Here is a 27,514-nt window from a genome sequence, read left to right on the forward strand (position 1 = left end):
TGATTTGCATGGAGGGGTGGGGAATCGAGCATCAACAGAAACCCTCTTGTGTTTCACTGAGTTTTTCAGCCCCAGGAGATGTTAACGTTTAACTCAGGGCTTTTTTAAAGCTTTCAAACAATAAAATCCAAAGCTTCAGACTAGAGTTGTGAGGGGTCTCCACCCCCTTCACCAGCAGGGGATGGGAGAGTGTAGGACCACCAGTTCCAGATTGGGAAACCCCTGGAGATTTCGGGATGGAGCCTGGGGCGGGCAGAGACCCCAGTGGGGTAGCAGTGGCGTAATAGAGTTCACCCTCTGAAGCATCCAGGGGGACAGTTCTCTGTATTCTCAAGGCAATCCCCAGGCCCCACCTGGAGGCTGGCATCCAGACTTCAGGCAATTGTTGTGAGCATCCAGCCTCTTGCTTTGGAAACCACACAGATGTCTTTCTCCAGTTTGCTTTGGTAGCAGATAAACAGGTTCCTGGGCACCTTGCCTCACATTAGGGCATTTGTCTTACAGCATAGTCTTACATAGGAGCCATAAAATACCAGGAAATAATGCAGGGTGTAAATAGATGTCTTTCACACGGGATGATTTGGGGAGGGGGGGGTGGGGGGAGAAGCCTGCAGAACAAATCCCTCATTCTATCCCATCAGAATTTGCAACCCTGAGTCACTTAGCGAAGCAGGAAGCCTCCCAGGTATATATATCATGCTCCAGCGAAGCAAAGGAATCCATTCCCTTTCGAAGGAAACGGCATCAGAATCGAGATAATTCTACAGACGTTCCTGGAAACCTCCAGGTAAGATTCACATCTCCTGGGGGGGTGGGGGGGGGGTAAGGAAAGTCGTTTCAGATATGCACTTGGTTAAGAAAGCCTAAACGTGCTTGAACGGAGAACATCTTAAATGGGTCTAGTTTGACATCTGCAGTCCTTCACAATTGGTACATTCAAAATAGCTGTATTTTAGGATGGGAGAGGAGGGTCTATATGCTACTTGAGGGGGAACAACTGGAACGGGCAGATCAGTCGAACGACAAAGCATAAGAGCTGGAACATCAGTGGCGGAGAGTGGAACGAGGAGAATACTAAGGCAGTGGTCATAACCACCTTCTCCGAAATGCCAGGATTCTGGATCCCCAGACGAAATCCCGCATGAAAACAACATAAACATGGTGGAATGGTGAAGACTCTAATCCCCGCTCCTCCTCGTGCAGTCAACTGGGTGACTAGTCGGCTAGTCACCGTTCTCTTACAACTGTTCTCACACAACAGTCAGAGCTCAACAACAGCTCTGTCAGAGCTCTCTCTCAGCCCCACCTAGCTCACAAGGTGTCTGATGTGGGGAGAGGAAGGGAATGGTGATTGCAAGCCATTTTGAGCACCCTTCAGGTAGTTGGGTTTTCTTTGGGGTTTGCATTTATCTTGGAAAGGATTGTGCCATGCTAAGGAAAGCCAGTGCTTCGGGATATATGGCTTAAATAGTTGATCACTTTCATCGCTCAGGACCAACAGATACTACCGAATTATGCACATCTAAATTGCATAGCATCGTTGGGGAGACATAATGGAACCATAATACCACAGGGCCTAAATGAAATTGTGAATGAATAAATAAATATATGCTTTCTTTTGCTTAGCTAATGGAGTCCATGAGAGAGCATTAGACCGGGAAACTGCAGGGAGCCCCCAAACACGGTGTACAAGCAACTGTGCCTCAGCTAATGCCCCAGAATTCTTCAGTGGATCCAAGGGAAGGGCTGTTGGACAGGTTAACCCCCCCCCCCCAAAGAAAGATCAAATTTAAAAAATACAGAAACTTAGTTATTAAATTGATGAAAACCTATTAAAATGATGCAAAATAGAAAAATAATACAAAAAAGAGGTTTTTTAAAAGAAAAGTGAGGAAGAACTAATTAAGAAGTTTCACAAAGCTTCTCAAATGTATTGGAATCCACCACCCCCCTTTTTAAAAACCTCTTCACGGGCCTGGCTGGATCACATGAAAAGGAGAATTCCCCCTTAAGGTTGCCATATTCCCCAAATCAAAACATCTGGATTTAGCTGCTATGGAAATTATTTGCTAAAGATTAAATCATGTGTGTTCATTGTGGCTTCCTCTGTGTGTGTTTCTGGATTATATCACAAACAAGCTGAGGAGCAGGGTCTTTTTTCAGACTCATGCCAGGATTTGCTGTACATCTCTCTTAGGCAACAGGTGAGTTTATTAAAACAGTCCAGCCGCAGTAATCTCAATAGGAGCCCTGGTCCACTTAGCCCATTGGAGGGTATGCATAATACGCCACCCCCCTCTCTTCCCTCTACATTTGGGAGAGAGAGAGAGAGAGAGAGAGAGAGAGTCACTTGAATGGAGCTGACTCATGGAAACTCACGTCGAAATAAATGCTAAGCTGCCGCTGGACTTTTGTTTTATTTGCTTGCACAGACTAATGCAACTCCCCTTCTGCAAAATGCAGCTAAGTCTGTAAAGGAGGGGTAGAACAAACTTTATTAATAATGCTTCTCTTTATTGATCCACTTTATTGATAATGCTTCCAGATAAACAGGAGGTATCCATGGGTTGAGGATAAACAGGAGGGATTTATGGGTTGATGACATTTCTTCCAAATAAACAAGAGTTGAGACAAATATGCAATTGCCTAAATCTTGTCCACAGCCAAGGAGTCATGAGAACTGTTTGCATGCACCCAGAAAGTTTTCCAAGCCACATCATTTTCACGACAGATTTGCTAAGAAACTCAAAGAGGGCAACAGGCTAACATTGCAAAACTTCGACATGCAAACTAGACTGTGCACTCACCATCCAGTCCGGGCTGCCTCGGCTTTACAGGAAGCCACCTCTGCTCGGGGCAGCATCAGGAGATGCCTCCTTGGTCGCCTCAGAGATCTCCAAAGCCTCGGAGATCTCTGAGGCGGCGCTTTGGAGGCCAGGGCCATGGTGAGGAGCGCAGTGGCCACAGTGGCGCCCTTCCTGGCAGCCCCACGCTGAGCAGGGGCAGTGGCGGTACACCAGCCGGGGGCCACCCACTCAGCCAGAGCCCAGCCCCTTAGTGAGCCCGTCATGCGGGGGCAAGGGAGCAGGGGGGGCAGGCAGGCAGGTTGTCCTCCTCCTCCTCTGAGAGGGGGGGGGAGGGAGGGGGAGGGAGGGAAGGGCATCCCCAGCCTGCCTTTCCCTGGATCCGAGGTGCCTCGGAATACCTCAGAGCCTGACAAAATTACACACCAAGTTTATAAGATTATTCCGTTATCAGTCCTTTGGGTTCGAAAAACATAAGTTGGGCCTTCTAAGAACAGAGAATTAGATCCTGATCTTCCATTCTAAACCACATTACAGACCACGGTTCATTATGTTGCATTACAACCCACTATAATAGAATTGGAAATTTTTTTCAAACTGGAAATTGAACCCAAAATAACCTTTAACTAATTGACTACACCTGTAACTGCCAGCTTCTCTATAAATGTCAACTGAAGGTAGCCTTCATGGGCACTTTAGGAAATCCCCAGACTGGGATGAGCATTTGCCAATGTGATACATACAGTTGGTTGAAAGAGCTGCTGCGGACCCAATATAAATATAAATATAAATATAAATATAAATATAAATATAAATATAAATATAAATATAAATATAAATATAAATATAAATATAAGTATAAGTATAAGTATAAGTATAAGTATAAGTATAAGTATAAATATCAATATCAATATCAATATCAATATCAATAGAATAAAGTCAGAAGCAGAGGTGGGTTACAATGTCCTTCCTCTGCAGAAACGTCCTTGGTGGCCTCCCTTCCAAGTGCTGATTCATGGGAACCCCAGCAAGGGGTGTTGGAGGCACATGAGCGGTTGACCATTTCCATCCCCTGCAGAGCCTTCTTGGTGACCTTCCATCCAAGTGCCAACTTAATGGTGACCCCAGCAAGGGGCTTTCCAGGCAAATGAGAGGCGGAGGTGGTTGGCCATGGCCTTCCTCTGCAGAGTGGTCCTTAGTGGTTTCCCATCCCAGAACGGGCTCAACTTAACTTCTGAGATCCGATGAGATCAAGCTATGCCATGCCACCTTCCCTTTAGTGCTGTTGTAAGCAAGAGTGGCTTAAGGGTTTGCTGGGCCCATAGCACCAGAGTCAGCTGACAGATTTGCAGGGCCCTCGCAGAATGCTATCATGGTGGGATCAGAAAGACTGGTGGCAAAGGGGACCCCCACAGTGGAAAGGAGTGTTACCATGAGTGTCCTTAAAGAGGGAAATGCGGGGAGGAGAGACATTATGGCCCTAATCCATGGGGGAGAAGGCACGGAGCGGGGCCCCTGGAATCGCTGGGCCTGTAGCACAAGCTCCATGAGCTACATGAATAAAGTGGGCTGGGTAGTAAGCAGAACTAGATCCCTTTAAGATCTTTGCCTAGGATAGGCTTAGACCAGTGTGACTCTGCTTAAATCCATACTATAAGGCCCCGAAGTCTGTGTCGTTTGGAGAAATGCCAAAGATTTCAAATAACAGATGTTCCTTTGCTTTGCAGAAATGCTCCTCCTTGTTTTGAGTGTCTGCTTGGTTACTGAGCTGCACCACTATGCTGTGGAGGTAAGGGAATTTGTGCATTTTGATCTGTCAGGCTTTCTCAGCTTGAGTTTCATGAAACCCTGGGGTTTCTTGGCTGCCCTGGAAGGGTTTCCAGAATAGGTGAGAGTTAATGATATTTTTAAATGTATTTTTTAAATTTGTTAAACACTTATTGGATTATATGACCATATGTAGTTACGTTGACCCACACACCCACCCCCAAAAAATGACCAGTGATGGGCCTGGAGGGGGTGGGAAGGGGAGGGACCCTGGATGGGCATGTCTACAGCTCTGATTCCCAATGATCTCCTGCACAAGTGCACGACTTCTGGGGTTTCTTGAAACCTGAAGAATTTTTCAGGAGTTTTCCAGTGATAAAAAGTTGAGAAAGGCTGATCTAAGTGATAGTTTAAAGCTGAAATCAGGCGAAACCAGTTAGCAGCTTCTGTATTTTACCCAAATCCTGAAGTGCTCTTTCACGCTGGTCACCTCCTTCCCTCCTCACTCAAAAGGTTCCCCCATATGGTTTATTGGTTAAGAGCAGTGATTCCCAACCAGCAGGCCATGGACCCCTGGGGGTCTGCAGGAGCTCTGAAGTGCCGTGGTGTGGGGATGTCCTCCTACTCTATGGTCAGGCAGCACCAACATAATAATAGTAAAGGCAGTGGGAGGGAACAAAAGTAGGGCTAAAGGTGTGGGTAGTGATGTCACATCTGGGGCGTGGCAAGGGGGCGGGGTTTGAGGCCAGCTGGCATCACTTCCGGGGACCTCAAAGTCTGAAAAATTATTTCAGGGTTTCCTCCATGGTCAAAAGGCTGAAAAAGGCTGGGTTAGAGTGATGGACTAGGGGGCGGGAATCCAGGATTCGAATCCCTACTCTGCCACGGAAGCACACGGGGTGATCAGGGGATAGTGTTGCAAAAAAACAACAAATGTAACCAACCAGTACTTAGGAACCAAAACATTAGGTGTCCCAAACATATAACTATACAAATTAAATTAACAGTTATGGTCACAATTTATAAAGTAACATAGCCCATAGGCTAATCATTGAAATCACAAAATATGCTAGACCTCCAGTGATAGACCTAATGCATTTCAACCCCCAAATGGGTCTTCTTCAGAGGCCCAGTCCTGAACACACATGTGATACAGTAGAGAATGCATCCAGTGAGATTTTAAAATCCTTGAATTGATTCTCTGTGAATAATAAGATCAGTAGTTGTGCAACTGAAAGAAAGATGGCCATTCATCAAATGTAAATCTCCTTCTGCACGGCTACTAAAAAAATTCTAGCGTGTGTCAGAAGCTCCTGTACATGTATGAAAGCCAGTGAGGACTGTGGAGAAGGAGAAACAGCAGAGAGAACAATATAAGCCACTTTGGGGTCCCATTGAGCAAGGGTAGTCAACCTGTGGTCCTCCAGATGTCCATGGACTACAATTCCCATGAGCCCCTGCCAGCATTCGCTGGCAGGGGCTCATAAGAATTGTAGTCCATGGACATCTGGAGGACCACAGGTTGACTACCCCTGCCATTGAGGACAAAGACGGAGGACTCATGAAGTCAATAAAATAAAGATGTAGTTCCCAAGGAAATGGTGGGGGGGGGGGAGAGAGAATAAAGCTCCTTGATATTTTTTTGGGTGGGGGGAGGAATAAGGCCAAGGCAGATGGTGCACAGTAAAGAAAAAGAGCTATTTTTTGTACCCACTTTTTAGTATCCAAAGGAATCCCAACGTAGTTTACAATCACCATCTCTTCTCCCCTGAGACCTGGGTGAGGCTGAGAGAGCCCTGGGAGCACTGGGAACGGTTAAAGAGCACCCGGGATGTTAGGGTGAGGGGGAAACTAGGTTTTGAATTCTGTTTTGATTGTTGTATTTTATTTTGTGTATGTGGATTCATTATTGTGAACCACCCCGAGCCCATTGTGGGAGGGGCGGTCTAGAAATTAAATTAAACAACAACAGCAGTATTTATCAGGTCTATGAACGCAATGAAGTGGCCATTTTTTTAGACCATAATTTAAAAATATACCTATTTTCAATAATGGATTTAATGCATTATTAATTGCTGTTGATGCTTTCAATAAGATGTACAATGACCTGGGCTGGCCTGCTGTATAGGGTGGTATACAAACAAACAAACAAATAAATATTGTGAACTTTGTGTTATATAAGGCAAATGGGTTCTATCTCACCTCTACTGCCCATCACGACCCTCCCCTAATTCTGCCACGGCATTCAGGAGAACAGCTGGACCCCCACCACCCTCCACTTTGTGCCTGGTCAATAGGTATAAACATCGTTAATTTCCAGGCACATAGGGATAAATGGAGCAATGACTATAGATACTTTCATGTATTTTAAACTTTTAAACTTGTATTGTTTTTTAACCCATTATTGTGAGGCATCCCTCACGAACCTCAGCACTGGACACAGTGGGAGGGGGGTCTGCAGTGGGAACGAGGAAATTGGGATGCAAGCCCTAGAAGGATGTGATGCAGGAGCTGTCCCTTCTTTTTGAATGCAGGCAGAACTGAGTCTCAGTGATGTGAATACCGCCAACGTGAACATACAACAGGAGATCATTGACAAACACAATGATCTCAGGAAAAATGTGGAACCGTCTGCCCGAAACATGCTGAAATTGGTAAGACGCATTATGAAAATTTGAGCCTCTTGTGACGCAGAGTGGTAAGGCAGCCGTCTGAAAGCTTTGCCCATGAGGCTGGGAGTTCAATCCCAGCCGCCGGCTCAAGGTTGACTCAGCCTTCCATCCTTCCGAGGTCGGTAAAATGAGTACCCAGCTTGCTGGGGGGTAAACGGTCATGACTGGGGAAGGCACTGGCAAACCACCCCGTATTGAGTCTGCCATGAAAACGCTAGAGGGCGTCACCCCAAGGGTCAGACATGACCCGGTGCTTGCACAGGGGATACCTTTACCTTTACCTTTATTATGAGAATGCATTCCAAAAAGCAAAAGGGAATCTGTTCAAGCATACCAGCCACGTCAGAGTTTGGGTGCATTGCACTCCTAGCTCAGAAGGAGGGTTGGGCGAGAGAATATTTCCAATCTGAAATCCTTTCCAAAATTTCCTGTTTCGTTTGAGATTGGAAATTCTCAAAATGAAAGAAGGCACTCCCTATATTTTGGGATTTCTCCCAAACATTTTAGGATTTCTGATTATTCCTCCTTTGACGTATCAGGAATATTGCTTGAGAAATATTGTGGGCCATTCCGCACAATGGTTGCAAATTGAAATCGCTACTGATTTGCTGTTATGCACAACGTCATTGACAATCTGCAACACTCCTGAAACCGATTCGCAAAAACCGATTCGCAAAAAAATCCCAAAAAGTGGATTCACCCTCCGGAAAGCGCTACACTCTTGCAACCAATCTGCAACACTAGCGGGAAAGTTCTGTGCGTTACCGTTGTTGCGGTTTCTGCAAAGTCCCTCCTCCTGGCTCTCTCCTCTGATCTTCCGGCGAAGCGATCGCCATTTTTTTTTCTCGGAGCGAGCGGAGTTCAACGCACCGGCGAGCCTTTGTTTACCCAGCAAGGCTTCCCTGGCTGCAGTCCCTCCCCAGAGCTGTTTTAAGTCACCAAGCACCAAGCAACACACAGCCCCGTTTGCTGGTTTATTTCCCCTTTATTTTTCACTCTATTTTCGGCCAAAAATTGCACCCATGCGGGGGGGGGGTTCACTCGGGGGGAGCGTGGCAACAATGAAACGGCAGCTCAACACAGATTCGTTGCAATGTGTGTGGGTTTTTTTTTTAAACCTTCCTTAAAGGGAAAGGGGCTTTTTGGGAGCATGATAACGGCCGCCCATTGGCTAATTGACGGCCAGGGGTGGGACAAGGCTCGGCAATATCGCTTCCTGGCTAGCAATTTTTGCCGAGACTGGAAATCTGTGGGAAACGATAGAAACGCAACTGGATTCCACTACAAAGGCAGGTATGCATAACGACGAATTCCACTATTTAAAATGGCATTTTTTCATTCCGCAACCAATTTGCTACATAGATCCTGGTGCGGAATGGCCCTGGGTCTGTTCACCCTATTGTTTCCTATGGTGAAATAAACAGCTCTCCAGAGCAGCTATTTTTAACTAAATGGCACCAAGCCAACAGTGATTCTCATCTTCCCTCAAGGGAATGGAGTACAGGGGCCCTTCTCGCTATTGGTTCCTATGCAGAAAATGCCATGTTTCCTCCCGGTGACCTCAACTGAACCTTTGAACCCATCACTCACAAAATGGAGGACATTTAGTCCTCCCTTTCCATGAAAGACCCCCTGATTTAACAAAATGGCAGCAGAGGGGCTCACTCCAGGGGCCCTTCAGTAGGGTGACTACAGATACATTCCACTCCATCCACAAAACAAGGGCTAACCCAGCAATCCTACTCCTAGAGCTGACAGCCTGGACAGACCTGAGGATTAACCATGATATTTCTAAAAGATGCAGGTTGCTGTATTGGTCCAAAGTCAAATTTCTATACAAGACTCCACAAAATTGTACAATCTTTTGAGATCTTAAGAACTCCGGACTGGGTGGAGTGTTATTAATCTCCCTCCCCCCCCCCAAAAAAAATTGTCCTGACAGTCTGACTCTCAGAGGGTATGTGGGACACATATCTGCTTTGGAGGGACTTTCTCATTTACACGCTCTTCAAGGACACGCTCTTGTCAGGGCCTCCTCCCTCCCAAACACACACAGACCTACAGAGACTCCTTTCCCTCCCCCCCCCCCCCCCGTTTCCCCCCTTACCAGTTGGCTTCCCAACCCCCTCCCTGCTTCCTCTCCCCTCCCTCACTCGCAAACACACAGAGATAGTCGCATTCCCCTTCACTCCTCCTGTTTCCCCCTTTACCTAGTGGTTTCCCAACCTCCTTCCCTCCACACAAGCAAACACACACACACACACTCCCTTCCCTTCCCCCGCGGCTTACCTGCTCCTCTGCTTCTGTCTCGACCCCTATGGGTCGTGAATGCACAAGTATGCACACATGCACACATGAGTACATGCACACACTCACACCCTTCCCATCTCCTCCACTGCTGCCTCAGTCCTTGTGAGTCATGCAGTAGCTGCCCAGGCCCCACAGTCACTGGCTGGGCCCTCCAACTTCTGGTATGCTTCGTGGGTGAGATGATGTCAGATGTCACATCCATCAACATATCCATTTGATGAGGTGCGCCAGAAGATGTGTCCCACGTCAAAAAGAGGGGGGGAGGGGAATGTTTCAGGTAGGGTGGCCATCTCTAGGATGGGAAATTGAGGGAGGAGCCTGTGGAAGGCAGGTGTCAGGAGGGTCAGGACTTCAGTGAGGCATGCCATAGAGTCATCCTCCCAAAGCTGCCACTTTTCTCCTGAGGAACTGATCTCTATCACCTAGAAATGTGTTGCAATCCCAGGAGAACTCTAGAACTTTACCCTGGAGGGTAAAGTTAAAGCAATTAACCCCACATATCGAGGATGCCATATAGAGCAGCGGTCGGCAACCTTCCGGCTGCCGCGGCCCGCTGCTGTTCAGTAAGGAAAGAGGGCGGCCCCAGGGCCCCGCACACGCGCAGCAGCCCCAGCACAAACGTGCATGCGCGGACTTGCCGCACATGCATGTTTGCATCCGGTGGGGGCGCAAAAGCTCACGTGCGGCAGTGCTGCGCATGTGCGCATGCGCAGATCTGCCGCACATGTGCATTTGTGCCCCCACCAGATGCGGCTCCCTCTCCCCGCCTCTCCCTGCTTCGGCGGCCGATTTGCTCACGGCCTGGTGAGCTTCTCGCTGCGGGGGGAAGAGGGAGCCGCGGCCCGGCGCAGAGGCCTTCATGGCCCGGCGCCTGGCCGTGGTCCGGGGGTTGGGGACCACTGATATAGAGTATGAAGCAGAGTTGTTCTCTCTTTCCCTGGACGGACAGAACATTTACATGCTCTTCAAGTAAACACGATTTGTGGCCGAAATTACGAGCAGCGTCAAGCAGGGGGCTGTATTGTGCTTGGGAACTTGAAAGACACTAGTAGGGAACTTTGTTTTACTCTTAAGCACTTCTGTGGAGGGACTTCAGCCGGATAAGCCTCGCTCATTCATTGCTTTTCCCGGTCTAAGGAAAAAAAATGGTGATCGCTTTTCCAGAAGTTTGGGGACGAGAGCGGGGGAGGTATATTCTTTCTACCGCTACATTGAGAATGCACATGTCTTTCGCTGATGCATTGCAGCTTGTGCTCAGAAGTGTAGCAATTTTCTCAGGGGGAATCCACTTTTCCCGATTTCCCGAAAAGCGCTACAACGAAGCGATTTTTGCGGGAGTGTTGCAGGAGTGTTGCAAATTGTGTACAACGTCATGCAGAACGTTGAATTACTAGCATTTACCAAAGGTAAGAATTCTGCTACATTTAAGTCGTGCGGAATGGCCCAGTATATTTCTGTTACATTCACTATATCTTTTTTACAAACAAATAGCATAACAAAGTACCACCAAAATATCCGTTCCATTCGCTTATTAACATGAAAATGTTTTAGCTTTTTTCAAAACGAGTCCTTTTAAACAGAGCCAAAGGTCATCAAAGAGGACACAATCCTCCCATAACTCCCGAGAGTAGTTGTGCCTGACCCTTTTGTGGGTGCTTCTTCTGGGGAGACGTCTCTGAAATAGAATCACAGACTCGGAAGGGACCTCCAGGGTCATCTAGTCCAACCCCCTGCAGAATACAGGAAATTCACAAGTACCTTTCTTTTTAAGTTATTTCAGTGTGACAACTAAATGCCAGTATGCTGAATTATAGCAAGTTTTAATATCTCATGTGTGGGAGAGCCACTGATTATCAGCTGCACGCCTCAAAATGCAGCACAAGATGCACAGAAGAAGCACTTGCTAAATGGGTAGGCCCAGCTTCCCTCAGGAGTTATGGGAGGTTTGGGTCCCCTTTTATGGCCGTTGGCTCTCTTTGACCGTTTATGCACTGGAGGCTTCATGCTAAGCTGCAGGCTGGAGTTTTAGTCATGGCAGGTTGCCCCACCTCTTCCTGCACCCACATGGGGGAGCATTTGGCCTGGTGCGCCTCATCTGCCCCCAATTTGTTCTCCTGCACGGGAGCTGGGGCACTGAAGTTCCCAGTGCATAAATGGTCTTTAAAAGGCCTTGTTTTGAAAAAAGCTGAAAAATTTTCATGTTAATAGTGCATTGAACAGATATTTGGGGTGTACTTTATTATGCTATTTGTTTGTAAAACAATTATTGTGAATCTAATAGAAATGTCCTGTATCTTTTGTGCCTACATGTTGCGTTAATGGCTTTCACTTCAACTTCCAGGGGGTAGCCGGAGATTTCCTGGGATTACAACGGATCTCTAGGTGATAAAGGAAAGGGGAAGCTTTGGAAGAAAGAGTCCATGGCAGGGGTAGTCAACTGGTGGTCCTCCAGATGTTCATGGACTACAATTCTCATGAGCCCCTGCCAGCAAATGCTGGCAGGGGCTCATAGTAAATGTAGTCCATGGACATCTGGAGGACCACCGGTTGACTACCCCTGGTCTATAGCATACCTCACTTTCACTTTGAATATTTTGCCCATTGTATTTATTACCTTTTGCTTAATTAGTACCACCTGGAGGTTGGCAGTCCTAGTTTCGGGCCATGAAAGAGAAGGCCACAAGATTATTTGGGGGATATCATATAATCAATCCCTTGCAATTGACTCACCTCTTCTGCTAGGTCCTTCTTAGCCCACCCGCACTTGTACTGAACCTACACCCAAGCCCCTTAATGTACCTTTATCTCCTCTAGACTTGGGACCCTAAGATTGCGGCAAATGCACAAAAATGGGCCGACAGATGTGTTTTTGAACACAGTCCACCAGAAAGCAGAAGCATTGGTAAGTAGAATACAAATCTACAGGGAAAAGTTCATTATATAGATACAGGATTTTAAAAAAATCCACTCCAGCACTTCAAAAGGAATTCATATTTTAGAAAATAAACCTTGCTCTCCTGTTCAAAGCAGTTTGGTCAGGAATAAACAGAAGTTCTCATGAGAAATATAGGAAGAAGAAGAAGAAGAAGAAGAAGAAGAAGAAGAAGAAGAAGAAGAAGAAGAAGAAGAAGAAGAAGAAGAAGAAGAAGAAGAAGAAGAAGAAGAGTTGGTTCTTATAGGCTGCTTTTCTCTACCCGAAAGAGTCTCAAAGCGTCTTACAGTCACCTTCCCTTTCCTCTCCCTGCAACAGACACCCTGTGCGGGAGGGGAGGCTGAGAGAGCCTTGAGATTACTGAAGAAGAAGAGTTGGTTCTTATATGCCACTTTTCTCTACCTGAAGGAGTCTCAAAGTGTCTTACAGTCAACTTCCTTTCCTCTCCCCACAACAGACACCCTGTGGGGTGGGTGAGGCTGAGAAAGCCCTGATATCACTGCTCGGTCAGAACAGTTTTATCAGTGCTGTGGCAAGCCCAAGGTCACCCAGCTGGCTGCATGTGGGGGAGCAGGGAAACAAACCTGGCTCACCAAATTAGAAGTCCGCACTCCTAACCACTACACCAAGCTGGCTTGGTGTACAACTTTATTCCCCATAATGAGAAAGGAGCCTAACAGAGAGGTCATAGCTCATGGGTAGAGTGTCTTCTGGATATGCAGGAGGTCCCAGATTCTATCCCCGGCATCTCCAGTTCAAGGATCTGGTAGTAGGTGATGGGAAATATCTCTGCCTGAGACCCTGGAGAGCCACTGTGTGACCTTGACCACACTGGAGGCTCTGTGCCAGGCTACCCCCTGGTGTTTGAGTAAGGGCAGATTGTCCCGCCTCTTCCCACTCCTGCACGGGAGAGCGTTTGGCCCGGTCCACCTCAATTGCCCTGGATTTGTGCTCCCATGTGGTAGCAAGAGCAGCGAGGTTCCACCACTCTGCAGGGCCTTAAAAAAAAAAGAATATAGTATTGTGTACCAATGCAGTGCCACATTCTCAAAAAAAAATTACAGTATGGCAGAGCCGCCTGGGGCAATTTTTTTGTCCCTTCTGGAACTCCATACTTCCCGGATGGCTCTGGTCTGACATGCTGTCCAGGGCAAAAAAGGGAATGCAGATTTGCCATGGGGCAAATGTGGGACTGAACTGGGACAGCCCCAAGTCAGCACCAATGTCATGCAGAACCAGAACGAGCAGTGAGTTGGGGCAAATTCCTGGTATAGAAGAATCCAGTCTAAGAAGACAATTCTAACTTGGATGGATGAAGGGTCTAATTCAGTATAAAAACCGCTACTTGTGTGTGTTCATGGATGTACCTGTGTCCTTCATAGCAGCCAGCCTGACAGTGTGTCCAGCTCCCACTTGAAAAACTTCTGCTTTTTTTTTTAATGGATCTTTGGTAGGGGAGGGAGACTTCAGTGGAGGATGCCCCCTGTGAATGCACTTTCCAAAGCAGCCATTTCCCTCAGGAAAACTGACCTCTGTTGCCTGGACAGAGTTGCAATTCTGGTTCTGCCTGCCCTGTTTACCCCAAATGCACAAGAATGTCTGGCTTGGGTCACTTCCAGAGTCTGGTACCCTGGAGCTATAACAAATCATGGTTTGGCCTTCTGAATAATACAGTCAGCTGGATCCAAAATCAGAAGAGCAGAAGTTTTGTATCCCCATGTCACATGAGTGAAAAATAGATTTGTAATTGAGCAGCTAGTCCCAAATGCAAAGTCAAGACGGGTCAGTTCTCAGAATGGAAGTTTCTGGAGCTGATCCAGGCAAACCAGAGTTCACCCTAACGGCCCTTTGGGTCCATGTCCCCAAAATGGGAAACTGAAGTGACAACCCTTCTAGAGATTCTTGGTGAGGCATGCCCTGAGAACTACAGTTTAGTGAGGATCAGAAAGAAAAAGAGCTGGATTATACCCTGATTTTTACTACCCAAAGGAGTTTCTAAGCGGCTTACAATCACCATCCCTTCTGTTGCCAGAAACACATACACGTATGTCCCAAGAATTGCTTTGCGAGAGGGTTTGGTAACGTAGCACTTGGATTATTTGCCAATGTTTGTGAGGTAATTACACCCTTTAGAACTTAAGGAAGACAACAGATAGTTAAGGTGAAATAATCCCAATCTTTATTGGAAGGAAAGTAACAAAAAGAAATAGGCAAAAATGTATCTAGCACACTAGCATTTGAGCAGATAGGAAAATAAAGGAAGGAGAAGATTGCAATCAGTATATTTACCGCTCCTGTAGAGCAGAGAGCTCAGAGAACATGTCAACACGGCCAGTGCATAGGGTGGTCTGAATGGATCCAAATCAGATGCACACTTTAGCTTTGCAGGACAAGAGTTGTTATAGGTTTCAGAGGAAAGGGGGTCATGCTGAGCTCGTGATGAGGGCATGATAGGGGCATGGTGGGTGCACGATGGAATTTTCCATGAGTAGGAAGTTGGGAAATGGCCTAGCCAGGTCTGGGGATGGGTGTTAATGGGCCTGTACAAGAGGAGCCATCATGTCAATGGGCCTGTACCTATGGAGGTGGGGGAAGCGATTTCCCTTGGCAGATTGGCCAAGGGTGCCTCATAGGTGTGCGATAGGGTTGTGCGCTTCGGCCTCCAAAGCGGTCATTCGAGCCTGAAGCAGCCAGGGCCATGGTGCAGGGGGGTGGGGCAGCACAGGTGGTGGTGCACAACCTGGCACCCGCGTGCAGGCGCAGAGCTACGTGCCTGTATGCATGCGCTGACTGGTGTGCCGGTGCCACCCTCCCCCCCACGCTGTGGTGCTAGCTGCTTCGGGCTCGAACAGCTGCATCGGTGGCCAAAGTGCACAACCCTAGTGTGAGACAAAGGAGATTACCTAGGAGAGCCTAGGGAAACGCAGTTCGGCTGGTCACTGAATCGGCAATACAATTGTGGGGGGGGGGGAGAGGAGCGCTTCAGGCTACAACTGTCATGTCAAACCTGTGACTGAGAAAAGATGGGTCTTGGCAGACTTTTAACAGTGCCTGGCTTGGACAGAAGCCTAGACTATTGAAGGGTTGTTGGGGACAGGATGCCATACTGTAGGGCAAGGTCCTGTCATACATAACCCTTCCTCTCCCTACATCAGGCCCTTTGTGGTGTAGATGAGGCTGAAAGAGGTTGGAGAGAACTGTGAGTGACCCAAAGTCACCCAGCTGGCTGCATGTGGAGGAGGACTGGGGAATCAAACCTGGTTCTCCATATTAGAAGCCACTGTCCTTGACCACTAAACCATGCTGGCTCTCAGACATTCATCCCTTCATTAAATTAGAATCATAGAATCATAGAGTTGGAAGGGGCCATACAGGCCATCTAGTCCAACCCCCTGCTCAATGCAGGGTCAGCCCAATTACTGTGCTCAAGAGTCTTTGAGGGAAAATGGGATGATGGAACAGGCATAAAACCACAATAAATGTGTAAGGGGCAGACACTTTATTCTTTGGTTAGGAATGAAGGTCTGACATTTTGGGGGAAAGGTTGGAATTTTGAGGAACAACCTTTCAGCCAGTTTTGCCACAATAACACACCTCATGATCTAATGGAAACCTGTTTGTCTTCTGTTTTTCCCCTATAAGAGCTGTCTATGTTCTGTACCTTTTAAAAATATATCAAACTCCTGAGCATAGGGAACCCCATAACGTGGCACACAACCAATAAGAGGTACGGAAATAGCAATTTATAGATTTGGGAATAGCATTTTGGCTTCCAAACAAGAAGCTAACAGGATCAGTGAGGAGGGCAGACACCCATGGGACAGAGATGAGTGTCGTAGAGGAATTAAGTCCACCACCACCTCCAGGTTCAGCCGCAATGCATTGCTCAGAAATTGCTGTAATATAATTCTCTTCCCGTTTGCAGATGGCATACCGTGTGGTGAAAACCTCTTTTGGTCAACCATAATTTTCCCGTGGTCTTATGCCTGCGACGCTTGGTATAATGAAAAAGACGACTTCCAATATGGCATTGGTCCAGTCCCAGAGGATGCAGTGGTTGGCCATTACACCCAGGTACCACCTAGCTGTACATTTTCTCAACAGGATTTGACTACAGCTTTACCAAGTGTTTGCAACCTTTAGTTTCCCTGAAGGGACCATGCAGCAAGCCAAGGCCCCAGTTATGCCAACAGTGAAGTGACAAGAAGAGGGGTGACCAGCCGAACCCCATGTGACAGGGAGCTGACTAAGTGGATCCTTCCCTTTCTCCTCTGGAGGTTGGGCTGTGGCTCACTGTCAAAGAATCTGCTGGGCATGCCAAAGTCTGTTTGATCCCCAACATCCCCACTTAAAAGAGAGCCAGTTTGGTGTAGTGGTTAGGAGTGCGGACTTCTAATCTGGCATGCCAGGTTCGATTCTGCACTCCCCCACATGCAACCAGCTAGGTGACCTTGGGCTAGTCACAATGTGCACCTGAACAAAGGAGAGGTGCTTACTCTTGAACAATGCTCCCTCTGATGCCCCCCCACCCCCAGCTATTCACATCCTGAGCAGGATAGAGCTGCTGTCATCAATGTGGACCATGAACCGTGCAAGACCCTGAGCAGGTCCAGACTGCTGCTGAGCAGGGCTTCCTGTGTCAATGAACGGCCACTCACCTGCCTTGCTTTGCAGGAATGCTGTTCCTGGACATTCTTTTTTTCATAGAGGGTCTGAAGATCTGAGATGCCACATTTTTTGTGGGACAGTTGGGAGTCAAGGCATGTTAAGGGAATCAAGAACAATCACTTCCATGATGATACATTCATTAAGGAGACCCAACAGAGCTAAGATCTGGGTGAGGCCGTGCCTCAGTGGTAGCCCAGTCCCAGGTTCTGTCCCCAACACAAATGCTGCCCCCTTCCACCCTCTTGATCTTCAGTTTAGCTCTTGGTTACGTCGACACACACACACACACATTGCCATTGCTTAACTGGAATGGAATCTTCTTACTAATATAAATGATAATTTGCAGCAGCAGCCTATAGTCAATAATGGCAATAAAAATTAGTAACAGCCCAACTCTTACAAGGTATGTGGAATGCATACCTGCTCCAGGGTTCCCTGGTCTCACCAGACATACAAACTCCTTCCACCCCATTCCTCCTGCCCTGGCCCCCCTTACCTCTTGCCTCCCTGACCTCCTCCCTGCTCCCTCCCCCTCGCTCAGACAAGCAGACACAAACACCTTCCCCCCATTCCTCCCTGTCCTTGCCCCCCTTACCTCTCACTTCCATGACCTCTTCCCTAGTCCCTCCTCCCTACCTCAGACACACACCCAGACCCTGTGACTGACCCAGCCTCTTCTGCCATGCTTCCTGGGGCGGGATTGCAGATTTCCCGTCCATACCCACTTCTGTCCCAGGGCCACACCAGAAGATGTGTTCCACATCAAAAATACTAGTAATAAATATGTTTGGTTTGCTAGAGACTGGCAGATATTGAAAACCTAGCAATGTGCCTCACAGCACTTGCTTGCAATAGTGGTGCAAATACTCTTCCTGCAAGTTAAGTTTTTAAAAAGGCAATGCTGGCTCACTGTTGCCTTCAACTAGAATGACAGAGCCTAGCCAGTCAACCTGCTTCTGGAAAAAAGGGGAAATGCACAGACCACATAAGCACAGACTGCTTGATCCAATGAGGCATGGTATCTGCTTTCCAATCTCAGAAGCTAAGTAGAGTCTCTACTTGGAAGGGAGGCCACCAAGTAAAGTTCTGCAGATCTTGAGAGCTAAGCAGGATCAACACTTGGGTGGGGGGGACACCAAACAAGGGCTCAGCAGGGGAAGGCAGTGGCCAATCCCTTCTGCTTCTCTCTTTCCTTGTAAGCCCCTTATGGTGACTGGGGTCACCATAAGTATCATTGTCCAGGCCATCAGATCATGGAAGCTAAGCAGTGTCAGTACTTGGAAGCGAGACCACCAAGGAAGATTCTGCAGAGGAAGGCCAGGGCCAACCACCCTACTTCTCACTTGCCTTGAAAACCCCCTGACTGAAATCACCATAAGTCAGTTGAGACTTGATGGCACTTGCAGATGTACATATATATAAACTAAAAAAGGGAAGTCGCGTGGTATAGGCCATCAGATCTTGGACACTAGACAGGGTCAATACTTGGGTGACGGGCCAACAAAGGCTCCGCAGGGAAGGCCATGGCCAAGCACCTCTGCCTCCCACTTGCTTTGGAAGCCCTTTGGCTGGGGTCACCATACTTTCCTGTCCTTCAAGCACCTTTGATCTAATGATCTTGAGCAGCAAGTAGGGAGCCTTTATTTCTTTATGGAACATGCTGGGGAGGGATACTTGGCCACTGCCGACGTAGCCCTCGGATCTCTATCTGCCAACAATCTTTTCCTGCGGTCAAAGGCAATTTAATTAAAACAGGGGCAAGCCAAAAGTCACTACAAGGACATTCCAATATCATACAAGATCGGGAGTCGACCTTTTTCAAATCCTGTCTCCATAAAGCAGGTTAGAATGAAACAATGCCCAAGAAATGCGAGCACGAGGGACTGTCAGATTTCTAATATAAGCTGGGATGACTGGGCATGGAAAGATGCCAAAGACATTCTGGGAACTCTCTGAGCTTGTGGAATTGAGCTGGTATAATCTGGAGGCAAGCAGGGAGGAAGTGTGCTCAAACAAGCAGGAAGTCTCCTGTTGACTCAATTTCCAAATCACCAGGAAGTCCCTACCCTAACCTATGCTAAATATATCTCTCCTCCGATGCTCCCTATTTTGCTCAAATTATGCACACTGCAAATTTTGCAGATTCCGTTACATCAAACTCCTAGCAAATGTCAAGATCCCTACCACAGAAAGCCAGATAAGAGAGAAGGATGTTGGGACATCCTATGCGACAGCCAACTTGTGGAAAGGCCCTCTGCGACACCCCCCAAAGAGATCTCCAGTAGCTTCCACTGATGTCTGCCTGTTTGTTTGTTTCTTATCCACAGGTTGTTTGGGCTACAACTAGCAAAGCAGGATGTGGTGTAGCCCATTGTAGTGAAGGGAGGAGGAGCTTCAATCTCTACGTTTGCCAGTACAGCCCCGCGTATGTATTCACAGAAGAGCTGACGAAGGACTGAAATTATTGTTGCTCGGTACATTTCTCTTTCATAGTTTTGAGTCCAGTCAGGCATCTTTAAGACCAACAAAGTTTTATTCAAGGCATGAGCTTTTGTGTGCAGGCACACCTCTTCCACCATAGTGAAATGGGGATTAGAAGTCCACACATAATAGGCAGAGGGTGAGTGATAAAGAAGAAGAAGAAGAAGAAGAAGAAGAAGAAGAAGAAGAAGAAGAAGAAGAAGAAGAAGAAGAAGAAGAAGAGGAGGAGGAGGAGGAGGAGGAGGAGGAGGAGGAGGAGGAGGAGGGGTTGGTCCTTATATGCCGCTTTTCTCTACCAGAAGAAGTCTCAAAGCAGCTTACATTCGCCTTCCCATTCCTTTCCCCACAACAGGCACCCTGTGAGGGAGGGGAGGCCGAGAGAGCCCTGAGATTACTGAAGAAGAAGAAGATGAGTTGGTTCTTATATGCCACTTTTCTCCACCTGAAGGAGTCTCTAAGTGGCTTCCAATCGCCTTCCCATTCCTCTCCCCACAACAGACACCCTGTGGGGTGGGTGAGGCTGAGAGAGCCCTGAGATCACTGCTCAGTCAGAACAGCTCTATCAGTGCCGTGGTCACTGCGAGCCCAAGGCCACCCAGCTGGCTGCATGTGGGGGAGCACAGAATCAAACCCAGCTCGCCAGGTTAGAAGTCCGCACTCCTAGCCACGACACCACAGTATAATGAAGTTGCTCAACAGAATTAAGGGCCTGGACGGGAATAACAAGCCGTGAGTTCAGATTCAGAAAACCTTTATTGGCATAACAGATACATTCCTCAGAGCACAATGCAACGAACAAGGTTTGCGGGCGAGGGCATCTAGGATGACAGACCTGATTTGAAGCCAGCAGTGCTCATCAATGGGAGATTGATTCTTGAGATGGCCAACAAAAATTTGGCTATCCGAAGAATAGCTGCTGGATCTTTCTCCACCAGCATCATTTAAACCAGCTGTTTCTCTTCTGCGCAATTATAGTTCAATCCCTTCATAGAATCTCCTGGGGAATGTTGATACATCAAAAGACAACCAAACTGTCAATGTGGCCAAGTATCCAGGACAGGACATCTGTGCAAACAAGGCCTTCCGTCAAACGGGATTTGGAGAAAATGGGTGAATTCGATGGGAAGATACCAAACCAGGCTAAGAGAAAGGCTCTTGTAAGAGGGTAATTGTCTAGTCCGGGGGTAGTCAACCTGTGGTCCTCCAATGTTCATGGACTACAATTCCCATGAGCCCCTGCCAGCGTTTTCTGAAGGGGCTCATGGGAATTTTAGTCCATGGACATCTGGAGGACCACAGGTTGACTACCCCTGGTCTAGTATAAAATCAGGTTGGCGTTGATTCATATAAGCTAGGTGAGCCTACCCAATAGGTTGATAAAGCCATTGACTGGGTATCGTGGTCCTCTCATCTTTGCAAAACAAGCTACTTGGGTTCAACTCTGGGAGGAAAACACAGTGAAGGAAATCAATGTGACAAGATTGCCCATTATTGTCCAATCTTGACATACTTATTTTTGCCACTATGTTTCCCCCAAAAAAGTTGAACCCAAGCACATGTAAGTCTGACTTCATTGTGTCGGAGGATGCCTGCACATGAAAGCTCACACCTTGAATAAGACTTTGTCGGCCTTCAAGGTGCCCCTGTTCTCAGACGTTGTTTGACTGCTTCAGACCAACATGGCTACCCACCTGGGTCTACGTATACTTCATGTTAGCGTTTCCATCCATCCTGTCATTTTCAGGCCTCTGCTGAGAAAGGTTAATTCTGCTAAGCCCCACCTGTTTCAACAGAACAGATACCAAATTTCCTCCTCATACATACACCTGTCCTCCCAGATAGTTCCAGGTTCTCCTCAATGCCTATCAGATACTGCTGTGGTATTACCTGATCTAAGCACCGTGCACTGAGCAAAAGCAGGGCTTCTTCTCCTACCCTCTCCCCAGTTAATAGGGTCATCTTTCAACAGTCCTTGGTTTTTATTTAAGGCTGGGGGTTGTATCCAGGAATACAACGGGCGCTAGAGCTTGGGAAGTGGGAGGAGGAAGGGGAGGAGTTGTCCAGTCTGTACGGGCATGGGGTTGAATGTGTGTGTTGTGTGGGAGGTTGTGGTGGCAAATGAGGGCGTGGGTGTGGAGAGATGGGTGTCAAGAACCAATCTGGCAGCCTTACCTCCTCTCTGCAATGTTTTCTTGACCTAATGTATGTCAGGGGGTGCTAGGTAGCTGTGGGGGCATGACACACTTTTGAGGCCCCACTTTCAGACTTCAAGGAATATGTTCAGACCAGGGACAGCCAACCTCAGGTGGGGACTGGAATTGCTGCTCATCTCCAGACTATACAGACCAGCTCCACAGGCAAAAATGGCTACTTTGGAGGGGTGACCGTGTAGCATTGTATCTCCCTGAGGTTTAGGGAAGCCAGCCTCCAGGTGGGGTCCGAGAATCCCCTGGAAGTCCAGCTCATCTCTAGGCAGTTAGGCTGAAGGGAAAGCTCTCCCCCCCCCCCACCCTCATGCATCCCTTCAAAAGGAATGCACGTGGCCCCAGAATCCACTTGGTTGCTTGGCTGGTGATTCTGCCCTTCTGAAGCCTGAGACCTCCTTCTGGCAACTGCAGTCCCTGTTGTTGTCCGCAAGACCAAGTCGTTGCCTAATAAACGTGGATCACCTAGTTTTCCCCCAAGTCTCACTGTCTACTTTCCTGTAAAGCTAACTACACTTGAAATTCTGGGCCACTCTTGCCTTTGAGTTCATGGACATTCCTGGCAAATACTGGCCAGGCTGGGAGCAGGCTATGTCACTTCCCTATTGGTCCCAAGTCCAGGGGGCGGGGCCAGTCTGATCTCCGGACCAATCGGAAGGCACCTTTCCCGCCTAGGCCTGGCTCAGGGCAGAGAAGGGGCCGGTGTCCGTTGTGCAAGGCAACACGACAGGCACACCCTGAGGGGGGAGAAGACTGTAGGAAGGGCAGGGAGCCCAGGCAAGCAGTGCGCAGCTCCTGCTGGGGCTGCAGAAAGGCTTGGGGATGGTTCCAGAGGCACTGGTGAGTGGTAGCGAGGCAGCACAGGTTCCCTGCCAGGGCGCCCCACGGCAGAGCGGGAAGCCTCATGGAGGGCCGGGGAGCGGCAGCAGGGAGTAGGCGCCTCCCCTTTGGGGCAGGGCGGGGTGACACGGCGATGAGTCTGCGGCGGACCCTGCAGGCATTCAGGTGGTTAGGCTGAAAATACCTTGGGAGGGCCATGGGGCGTTGTCGGGGAGTCTGGAGGGAGTCTGCTGGGCCAGTTCGGATTGGGCCATGGACAGGAAGTAGAGGCCGGCCAGATCCTGGACAGGCTCCGCCCAGGAGGGCTTTTCCAAATTATTATAGCCACAAAGTGGTAAGGATAGTCCTCAATAGTCCTCTATTTCAAAGTCGTGTCTCAATATTCCTTGATCTTATATCTAAGGTAGTCCTCAAGTCCAAGGTCCTGCCTCAACAGTCCTTGATCTTGTGTTTAAGGCAATCACTCAATAGTCTTCATGTCCATTGCCCTCCCTCCATAGTTTTTGACTTGTATACAATGGTGTATAAATGCTGCTGACTTACCATTCCAATTTTTCCTTTTAATATGCCAGAGGAAACGTGATAGATCATATGAACACCCCCTATAAACAAGGAACTCCTTGTGCAGACTGTACAAACTTCTGTGACCAAGGATTGTGCAGTAAGTTTGACAATGTTATTCTTTTTTAGCACAAGGGAATTGGCATATTAGGACATTTTTCAACCAGCCTTACAGATAAAAATTATAAGCCTGTTATTAAAAGAATACTTGTTAATAGGTTGGATACTCTGAACAGCAAATGTAAGTTTACATAAAAGATGTCCGCCTCGTTCTTCTGCAACTCCTCTTTGTCCTCTCAAAAGTTGCTCTAGAACTTTTGTTTTAGGGATAGGCATGAATTGAACCACAAAGCAAAGTGCATTATGATTTTGCCCAGTTTGTGGTTCGGGAACAGAAGTTAGTGTTGGGTCTCCCATCATGAACTACCATGACTTTTAGAGCAGTTTGTGTGATTCATGGTGCTTTGTGAATACAGGAGGAAGCACAGGGTCCCTTTAAACCCCTGGTTTCTCTCCCCCTCCCTATAAAAAGTTGTAGAAACAGCAGAGCAGCAGGTAGATGCTCTTTGCTGTTTAGCTGTCTTGGGCTGTCTTGTGAGGCTCCTTTTAAACATTAAAAGGACTGCAGATGACAGCCTGAAAAAATAGCTGCATGGTGGGTAGGCTCTCCCCACTGTCCAGCTGCTTTGGGTTGTCTTCTGCAGTCCTGTTAAACTTTAAACTATGTCTGTCTATGTATGTGCCAAAAAAAAATCTAATACGAGTCACATGACAAATTGAAAGGACAATAAAATCCTACAATAGAACATCATGGCCTTGTCTATGTAATAAATGCTTTCAAAGAAGCCATACATGTTTCATTTCGGACACTGAGTGAATGCTCCAATGGTCCCTAAGTCAGTCATCGCAGTAGGGCTGCTGTGCCTGTGCATGATCTGAAACTGATGATGTCACTTCCAGGAGATTCTCTAGAAACAATCCTCCCCAATCTCTATGGTAAAAGACATAGAGAATGGGGGATTCCTAGAGCATAATTTAAATTTCCATCACTTCTGGGTCAGATGCCATCCCCTTTGTTTTTCCTCTCACTGACAAATGTAAGTGGTAGAAGAAATGTCAGCAGAGGGGCGTGGATCACTCTCTGGAAGCAAGCCTAAAGTGGAGCAACCTCTGTTAAGACGATTCAGCAGTTTTCAGGCATTACTTTCAAGGAACCCATTCCACATTTGTTTGGCTGCACAGGATACTTATATGGAGACCCAGTGCAATGGAGAGGAAACGGGCATGCTGCTAACATGCAGACTCTCCTCTTGTGGGGCTCTGGCCAAGCCTATTGACTCTCACTGTTACTGTCAACCATGGCCTTTTTTACAGAATCACAGAATCACGAATCACAGAGTTGGAAGGGGCCATAGAGGCCATCTAGTCCAACCCCCTGCTCAACGCAGGATCAGCCCTAAGCATCTGTAAGAATGGTCTGTGTAACTCCTGCCGAAGACCAGAGTGGAATCTGTCCTATCATACTGCATCTATGTTTGTCTCCACTGGTTCCAGCTGATCATAGAATCATAGAATCATAGAGTTGGAAGGGGCCATGCAGGCCATCTAGTCCAACCCCCTGCTCAACGCAGGATCAGCCCAAAGCATCCTAAAGCATCCAAGAAAAGTGTGTATCCAACCTTTGCTTGAAGACTGCCAGTGAGGGGGAGCTCACCACCTCCTTAGGCAGCCTATTCCACTGCTGAACTAATCTGACTGTGAAAATTTTTTCCTGATATCTAGCCTATATCGTTGTACTTGAAGTTTAAACCCATTACTGCATGTCCTCTCCTCTGCAGCCAACGGAAACAGCATCCTGCCCTCCTCCAAGTGACAACCTTTCAAATACTTAAAGAGGGCTATCATGTCCCCTCTTAACCTCCTTTTCTCCAGGCTGAACATTCCCAAATCCCTCAACCTATCTTCATAGGGCTTGGTCCCTTGGCCCCAGATCATCTTCGTCGCTCGCCTCTGTACCCTTTCAATTTTATCTACATCCTTCTTGAAGTGAACTGCACACAGTACTCCAGGTGTGGTCTGACCAGTGCCGTATACAATGGGACTATGACGTCTTGTGATTTTGATGTGATGCCCCTGTTGATACAGCCAAATGGCATTTGCCTTTTTTACCGCTGCATCACACTGCCTGCTCATGTTTAGTTTACAATCCACAAGTACCCCAAGGTCTTGTTCACGCACAGTGTCACCCAGAAGTGTATCCCCCATCCAGTAGGCATGCTTTTCATTTTTCTGACCCAGATGCAGAACTTTACACTTATCTTTATTACATTGCATCTTGTTCTCATTTGCCCACTTTTCCATTGTGTTCAGATCTCGTTGAACTCTGTCTCTATCTTCCGGAGTATTTGCCAGTCCTCCCAATTTGGTGTCATCTGCAAACTTGATGAGTAGTCCCTCCACCCCCTCATCTAGATCATTAATAAATATGTTAAAAAGTACCGGGCCGAGCACCGAGCCCTGAGGTACCCCGCTACTCACTTCTCTCCAGTCTGATGAAACACCATTGACAACAACTCTTTGAGTGCGGTTCTCTAACCAATGCCCTATCCACCTATCTGAAAATCCAGATTGCAGTCCTTCAATTTATTCATCAGAACAATTTTCTTATAATTGAAAACATTTCAGCAATCCAGCAGGCTTTGAGAGATCATATCCAACCATGTGAATTGCACTGCTAAATGTGTATCATCACCAGGAGCCTGGGAACCTGAAAAAAGAAGAAGAGTTGGGTCTTATATGTCAGTTTTCTCTACCCGGAGGAGTCTCAAAGCGGCTTACATTTCCCTTCCCTTTCTTCTCCCCATAACAGACACCCTGTGAGGGAGGGGAGGCTGAGAGAGCCCTGAGATTACTGAAGAAGAGTTGGTTCTTATATGCCAGTTTTCTCTACCAGGAGAAGACTCAAAGCGGCTTACAATCGCCTTCCCTTTCCTCTCCCCACAACAGACACCCTGCAAGGGAGGTGAAGCTGAGAAAGCTCGGTCAGAACAGTTTTATCAGGGCTGTGACTAGCCCAAGGTCACCCAGCTGGCTGCATATGGAGGAGGAGTGGGAAATCAAACCGGCTCCCCAGATTAGTAGCTCCCGTTCTCAACTGCTACACCAAGCTGGCTCTAGAGCTCTTCAAAGAGTTGTGGCTATTTTGTTAAGAATGGCTGGTGTAAAGGGTTTTTCTAAAATGTCTGGCCTGGACTTCTGCTCAAATCACAACTGATCTCCCCACAACAGTTCCCCAGGAGCAAATAGCCGTTTCCAAGGGTGGGCCCTCTGGAATGCCACAAATCCTTAGAGACACAGAAGACCAAGAATAACATCACATCCCAGCTGAGTTCCCTCCTCTCCCCAAATCCCAGCCCTCCCAGGTGCTTCTCCCAAAGGCAGCCCCTTGGCCACCCAGTCCCACGATCAAGGAAGCAAAGAAAGCCGCTCTTCTGTTTCCAAATCTGGCACAGAGAGGTGTGGTTGAAAAGAAGAATGACAGGAAGTCAAAGGGAATTCCTTCCTACTTTTTTGTTTTCTAATACATACAACACACGGTGTGGTTTTATTCATTTGGCTGTGTTTGTTTGTTTTTCATTTCAGCTAATCCGTGCGGACATAGGAACAACTTCACTAACTGTGACAGCTTAAAGAGGCAAGCAGGGTGCGATCACCCATTCGTCGAGGACGGCTGTAAAGCTTCTTGCTATTGTGGCAATAAAATCTGGTGAAGTCTCCCCAATTACTTATTCATACAATTCATGAAGTTCTACTACCATTTGGATGTAAGGGTTGAGTTAAAAAATAAAAAAAACAGGTGTGAGATTGTTTTTCCACCTGTCTTGTTTTCTCGCACCTAAATTTCGTTTCAGAAATATGGCATCCTTATCAAACAAAAGCAAATGGCGCTCGCTTATTGGGAAGGCTTCTTTGCACAATGCAAACTCCATTTCCCCATGAAGATAGGCCTTGATGGGCAGCTGTGTTAGTCCACCCTTAGTAGTAGGAAAGAGCAAACCTGCAGGAGCACCTGAAAGACTAGCAGAATTTCATGGGTCACGACTCACTTCTTTGGATAGCAGCACCGCAAAGACTAAGATAATTTGTGACGGGGGATGAGCTTTTGTGGGACAGCAGTGAAGTCTCCGAAGAAGTAAGCAGTAATTCAAAGCAGGAGAAGAGTTGGGTTTTATACCCCACTTTTCACTCCCAGATGGAGTCTCAAAGCAGCTTACA

The 27,514-nt window shown here is 47.5% G+C and overlaps 2 protein-coding genes across 2 annotated transcripts in view; one reads left to right on the plus strand and one right to left on the minus strand.

Annotated features, from left to right (window-relative positions):
* LOC143826424 (serotriflin-like) overlaps nucleotides 1–2,998 on the minus strand; it is a 56,920-nt gene extending 53,922 nt beyond the window's left edge. Inside the window, exon 1 of the mRNA XM_077315227.1 lies at nucleotides 2,808–2,998. The gene's annotated coding sequence lies outside the window, so the exon portion shown is untranslated. The remainder of the gene's footprint in view (nucleotides 1–2,807) is intronic.
* LOC143826443 (cysteine-rich venom protein triflin-like) lies at nucleotides 147–27,101 on the plus strand. Its single transcript, XM_077315258.1, has 9 exons — nucleotides 147–387; nucleotides 642–787; nucleotides 4,532–4,593; nucleotides 7,106–7,225; nucleotides 12,368–12,455; nucleotides 16,411–16,559; nucleotides 19,481–19,578; nucleotides 23,251–23,339; nucleotides 26,882–27,101. Exons 3-9 carry the CDS (start codon nucleotides 4,534–4,536, stop codon nucleotides 27,007–27,009), a joined length of 732 nt encoding a protein of 243 aa, XP_077171373.1. The 5' UTR covers nucleotides 147–387; nucleotides 642–787; nucleotides 4,532–4,533; the 3' UTR covers nucleotides 27,010–27,101.
* Nucleotides 27,102–27,514: the final 413 nt, after the last annotated feature.

Source organism: Paroedura picta, chromosome 1 (genome assembly GCF_049243985.1).
Source record: "Paroedura picta isolate Pp20150507F chromosome 1, Ppicta_v3.0, whole genome shotgun sequence".
In the NCBI taxonomy this organism is placed as follows: domain Eukaryota; kingdom Metazoa; phylum Chordata; class Lepidosauria; order Squamata; family Gekkonidae; genus Paroedura; species Paroedura picta.